Source organism: Mus caroli, chromosome 6, assembly GCF_900094665.2.
Source record: "Mus caroli chromosome 6, CAROLI_EIJ_v1.1, whole genome shotgun sequence".
NCBI lineage: Eukaryota > Metazoa > Chordata > Mammalia > Rodentia > Muridae > Mus > Mus caroli.
The window spans coordinates 95,640,266-95,646,611 of NC_034575.1; the positions used below are offsets into that span (position 1 = coordinate 95,640,266).

General features: G+C 45.4%; 1 protein-coding gene across 2 annotated transcripts in view; it reads right to left on the reverse strand.

Moving 5' to 3' along the window:
* Prok2 (prokineticin 2) overlaps positions 1 to 6,121 on the reverse strand; it is a 15,695-nt gene extending 9,574 nt beyond the window's left edge. For both annotated transcript variants that reach the window (XM_021165115.2, XM_021165116.2), the window contains exons 1-2: positions 5,942 to 6,121; positions 2,252 to 2,377 (exon numbers count right to left, since the gene is read on the reverse strand). In XM_021165115.2, coding sequence (XP_021020774.1) covers positions 2,252 to 2,377; positions 5,942 to 6,034 — 219 coding nt within the window. In that variant the 5' untranslated portion in view covers positions 6,035 to 6,121. The remainder of the gene's footprint in view (positions 1 to 2,251; positions 2,378 to 5,941) is intronic.
* Positions 6,122 to 6,346: the final 225 nt, after the last annotated feature.

Sequence of the window (6,346 nt, forward strand, 5' to 3'; positions counted from 1 at the left end):
AAGGAAGATGACCCACATCAATGTCTGGCATCCATAGGCACCAAGCAAGGAAGATGACCCACATCAATGTCTGGCATCCATAGGCACCAAGCAAGAAAGATGACCCACATCAATGTCTGGCATCCATAGGCAGACTCAGAAGCACGCGCACACAAGTACGTACACGCGTATGCACACATGGCACAAATTAAAGTCTGGACTATTAGCACTCATCCTGGTGGGCTTCAGTTAAGGAAAAAATGCTCAAATGACACAGTTGATCTCACTGGGGTAGAGGAGTGAAGCAATCAGGGCTGCATAGAAAGTGTGGGGGTGGGGGTGGGGTCAGAAAGACATAAGGGTTGCTCTCACATGCTCTCTGTGTGACCTCAACTGGGATTAATGTTATATATAGAGTACATGGCAAATATAAAAGTACAGCACAGGTGTGAGGTATTGCATAAGAGTGACACACATAACATTTTATATAGACCATATGGCTCATACTCACACCTGACACACGATAGTCACTGCTATTAACAAGAAAAGTCCACTGTTAAAATGTATACTCTATAAACTCTATACACAACCCATACAATTCTCAGAGCAGAGAGATGATGGGACGCTCCTTAGGGACAATGGCTTCAGTGCACAGAAGAGGACTCGCTAGGAGTAAGGAAGAAACTGGATTTGTGAGCCAAAGCAGCTGGGCCAGCCTCACCGGCTTCTGGGAAGCCCAGCGTTTAGACAGGAGACTATTGGGAAAACCAGTTGTATCTTAGAATGTCCAGGAATAAAAGGTGGTGCCGTGCTAAAAAAAAAAAAAAAAAAAAAAAGACGAGTGAAGTCTTGTACGGTCAAACCACAGGAAGAGAGGCCCAAACGTAACAGGAAGCATTTCTCAAGGCCCCCCAGCCACAGGGAAACCGGCCATGAATACCGCTTTCAGGCGGGTCTCCCCAGCAACTAAGTGGGGTCCCCACACTGAAGCGCACCTCGCTGACCTCACTTCCAATGTTCATCTCCTTAGGGGTGTGAAAATACGGAGTGTTATCTGGCACAGTTCAGATCCCAGGGATGGCTGGAATGGCTATCATAGCTTCAAACCCAAAGGGGGAAGAGAAAAGAAGGCAGAAGGAAGAATTCTATTTGATTTTAAAATATGCTACCTGTACCTGTGAGAGATAAAAAGAAAGAAAGAAAGANAGAGAGAGAGAGAGAGAAAGAAAGAAAGAAAGAAAGAAAGAAAGAAAGAAAGAAAGAAAGAAAGAAAGAAAGGAAGAAAGAAAGGAAGAAAGAAGAGAAAGAAACACAGTGTCTTCCTTCAAGAAGCCACCTGCTCTGGACCTTTGTTTCACTGCCCTTGGACCAAAATGTATTGACTACAACAATGACAAAGAGAGACAGCCACTTGCCAACCTAGAGAACCTGCCTGCTTGACCACACTGTGTTTAAATGTTTTCTGTGTGATAGAGAGGGACACATCTTTCAATCTCCCCTATTTATATCCGGTTGAGAATCTGCAATTTCTAGGAACACAACCTCTAAGCCCCCCACGTGACCCGATCCGGAAGGCCCACGCATGGCCTTGCCTCTCAGGGCACATAGTCTTCCCAAAATTTTCTAGGTCATCGTGACATTGAGTTGGTTTGCAATCACACCAGACACTTCAATGTCTCAAATCTCCAGAAGTTATAAGAATCGTATCTCACAGGTGCAGAAACAAAATACAAAACTTTAACTGGCCACTGTGGTGCAAGCTCATCACTGGGTGCAGGGCAGAGAAAATAGAATCAGGAGTTCAAGGCCAGCCTGGACAACGTGAGAATCTGTCTCAAAAACAAACAAACAAACAAACAAACACCAACAGAACAGAAAGTTTAAGATACAAGAGTAAGTGTATTTGTTATTGGCGATTGTCTGAAAAACAAAACAAAACAAAACAAAACAAAATCCACAAAGATGACTGATTCCTGCTCCATCAGCTGGTTGAGCATAGAGTCTTTTAAAAGAACTCTTTGATTTTACAGAGCATGTTCCAGTAAAATATCTACTTTGTCCACAGGTTAGAAATCATGTTGGTTATCTTTAATGTCAGGAGAGCAATGGTCTAGAAATGATCACTGGAGTGGAAGGGGAGAGAAGAAAGAAATAGGTGCATCCTCACTGTACCGTCCTCTGGTTTCTGTCTCAAGTGAGCTAGCCAAGTCTTTTGTCATACAGGCCTTGCTCAGTGGGAAGGTACCCCCCATGTCCCCGTGCAGACACTAACTTTCCGAGTCAGGGGGTGGCAGCTGTCGCCCACTTGGCCCATAGGTGTGCAGATCCTTATGCTCTTAACCCAGATACTGACGGCGCAGCACATGCCTCCTCCGCACTGAGAGTCCTTGTCGCAAGCCTGAAAGGAAAAGAACCAATAGATAAATATAGACAGTGGCAAAGGCTCAGGCTAGGGAACTCTAAAATTAGTAGGGAAAATCCCCTTTAAATATCCAAATGCTCAGCCCGTAAAGTATTTGCCACACGTGCACGGGGACACACGTTCAATCCTCAGAATCTATAAGAAAAGCCAGAGACTTGGTGGCTTGCACCTGCAATCCTGGCTCTGGGAAGATGGAGGCAGGCGGATCCTTGGGCCTTGGGTGGCCAACCATCAGTCTAGCCGAATCGGGGCATTCTAAGCCACGTGAGAAACTATGTCTCAAAAACAAGGTGGATAGCACTTGAGAGCATCTGAGTTTAACTCTTGTCTTCCACACACGTGCCCATGTATGCATGTGTAAAACACTCTCCCCCAACATGCGCATGTACATACACAGGAAAAATCCAAAGCAGCAATTTTAATAAACATAGAACCGGAAGCTCCATTTGCGTGTTTACATCTACTGTCGACATTGATCAGAATGTTCCCGTAGACTAAAGAGCTCCTATAAGATGAGACACAGGATTTAGGAGGAAGGACAGGAGGGTAGGGGGCTGGGAGGGGGGACCAACAACACTTCTGCTCTCTTCTTCTGGTGCTTTATGGCTGCACTTGAAGAATGAGTTTATGCTAGCCTTGCACTATACAGTCATGTAGAACTACACAGATCAAATCACATAATTTTATCATTATTAACTGCTAAATATATGGGGCCTAGTTTAGAGAGAAACAGATTGAAATGGTCTGTAAGTATGAAACAACCCAGTGCAGACCTGTAAGGGCACCACTGTATTTACGCTGGATGCTTCTTGCATGGGTACCCTGATTTTCACCATTTCCTCTTTCAAAATAACTCTCTGAGCATGAGAGCGGACAGACCAAGACTTTTGTCCCATCCCACTAGCCTTTTGTACCAGTGACATGCAGAAAGGAACTGACTGGTTTAGGATGGACAGAAAGTATGTGTTAGAAACTCAGTTGAACAAGCCCTGAGGTCCAACAGGGGAGGACAGGCACAGCGCACAGCACAGATGCAGCCGTCATTCCTCAAAGGACACACACGACCCATACAAACTACAGATATGTGCAGCCATTTAGAGAGCCAAAGACTCCACTGTGGAGGACTTCCGTGTAGCAGTAAATAGAATAAGCCTGCGCTGGTGTCCCTGAAAGCTTGTCTTAAGAACCAGTGCTCCTTCTTAGAGCCAACAACAACAACAACGATAAAAACAACAGAATGGGATGTTTTTGTTTAAACCATGTGCAGAAGTCCATTTGTTGTTCAAAATAAGTAGTGGTTAAAAACCACAACTTTAGCCGGGTGGTGGTGGCGCACACCTTTAATCCCAGCACTTGGGAGACAGAGGCAGGCGGATCTCTGAGTTCGAGGCCAGCCTGGTCTACAAAGTGAGTTCCAGGACAGCCAGGGCTACACAGAGAAACCCTATCTTGAAAAACAAAAACAAAACAAAAACAAACAAACAAAAACCCCACAACTTTAACTTTGAATGGCTTTTTAAAAAAGAAAAAAGAAAAAGGATGGTGTTTAAACATTTCCACCTTTTGTTTCTGAATACCAGAAATCATGCAAACATGACCATCAGAGTCCTATGTTAGGTCTACTCAACAACCTTTTGCAATATGGTTTTAATACATCTATACAGAGATATCAGGTTCAAAGATGTGTGTTAGAGACTTGTGTTTGTAACATATATACAACCTTCTGAACATATACTGTACCTTCTGAAGCCCCGTGAGCTCTTTTTCTTAGACCATTTTTTTAAAAAGCCAGCTAAAATCCTTTAAAATTCAATCACTCACTTAGATGTTTATCACCCTGTATACAATATATCTAGATAAATCACTGACTTTTTCATTTGAGTCCAGATGGTTTCTGTCAGGGGGACCTAACTATGTTTTACTGCCACATTGCTTTAGAAAAAAAAAAAAAAGTTTTCCAATACCCTTTTCATAACATTGAATTAACAACAACAACAACCAAAAAAACCCCAAAAAACAAAACAAAACCAGGAGTGCACAAGACTGTATCACAACCACCCAACCCCAGCAGCATGTAAACATGAAATGAGATAAAATTTCATTTCATAACACAAAGCTTCATTTGTTGGAAATTCACAAAGAATTGCATAAGTTTATATCATTTTAATTAGACAGCTGCTTCCGAGTACCCTTCATTCTTCTTAACCCATTGCAGAGCCAAGCAAACAGTGTCCTCCTGTGAGTGGAACAAAACGACATTTGCACTGCCCAGGAACCTTGGGGCTTAGAGGATTAGGAAACACTTAGAATGGACCAGCAGGGGAAGGGAGGAAAAAAACCCAACCCAATCATGTTTCCATTCCCATGTGTTACAAAGACACTGTAGAAACGTTTGTTCATGCACACCAACTGGCAACCAGTGAAGTTATATATATCGTTTTAAGAATCGCTATTCTAATAAATACCACAAGGCATAAAAATCGAGTATCTATGGGGTATAGCCCAATGCTGTCATAGGCCAGAGCTTTCAGAATGTAATCTGCACACTAAGAAACATGGAGACCATCAATCTTTATTTATTCAACATAATGACCCTTCTTGTAAGTGACTTGTTACTTTATTACCTGTATGTTGTTCCAATCACATCTCTATTAAAATCCAATCATGTGTACTTAGATGTTAAAAGTGATTAAAATAAGTAAATCTAGTAAAAAAAAAAAAAGATGCTAGCGACTTTATTTATTTCTTTAACGAGTAAAACAACAGCCAACAGCCAAGGTTCTGCTGGGCTATTAAAACAGACTTCCGAAATTTTGTACTGTGAACTCATTCTTCAGATAGACCAAAAAACAACAACAAAAACTTGTCAGGAGTCTTGAAAGAATGGGCTATTTCTAAGCATGAAGAAGACATTCTCTGTGAGTTTAAATAATGTCTAGCGACAGCCTGCTCCATCACTAAGCCCTAGGAGTGAGGTATCAGGAGTCATACTTGACAATTTATGTAAGGAGAACTTCAAGGTGAAAGGGAGGGAGGAGGGTGGTAAAGAATAATATAAAAGAGCAGCTGCCCCAGAACCCAGTAAGAAGAGCCCACAATTGCTTTCCAAAACCCCACGCGTGGCCTGTACCCAAGTTATCTCACAGGGTAAGAAGCCACTCCAGAGCCATGGAGTTTGAGGTGTACGTCTTGCTTTTTTCCAATTTAAGTAAGAGCGGCCGGATTTGGGGGTGTAGGTTTTCCAGCTCCTGGAAAATAACTTTCTCGCTGGGGAAGAAACTTCTTTGAGCTGCTGAATAGAAGAGCAGACCAAATCGGAGGAGTGCGGGAGGGAGGGAAGGGGAAGACAGCAGCAGCTGAGGCTGTTTAATTCCATCTTGAGCCTGGCTGTCCCCTGCTTTGGGAGCAGAACATGTTCCCAAGTGGCCAAAGAACTATCCCAGAGAATGCCACACAGGGCACGCCCTTCCTGGGCCCTACACACCCTGAGCCCGGTGTCTCTCGGGCGATCCGGGCGCGACAGGTGCGCGGGCAGCTTACCCCGGTGATGACCGCGGCATCCCCGGCGGGCGGTGTGAGCAGCAGCGGTAGCAGCAGAAGTAGCAGTAGCGGGGCACAGCGCGGGTCCCCCATGGCGTCCCGGGGACGCGGTGGCGGTTAGGGGACGCGTTCCGGGGCGTTGGGACCCGGGACGTTGGGGACGCGTGGCCGGGCTGCTCTGCCGAGCTGCGAGCCTGGCGGCGGTTATAAAGGCGAGCCCCGCGGTGACTCACGCCAGGCAGCACGCGGGGGGCACGGCGCGGGCACACACCCCGCGCTCCACGCGCACACGCGCACGTGCCCCGCGCCCCACGCGCACAGGCGCCACGCGGGCAGAGCCCCCGCGGGGCGCCGCAGTCCTAGCCAGCCTTCCTGACGCTTTTGTGGTCTCAGAAACCCTCCTCC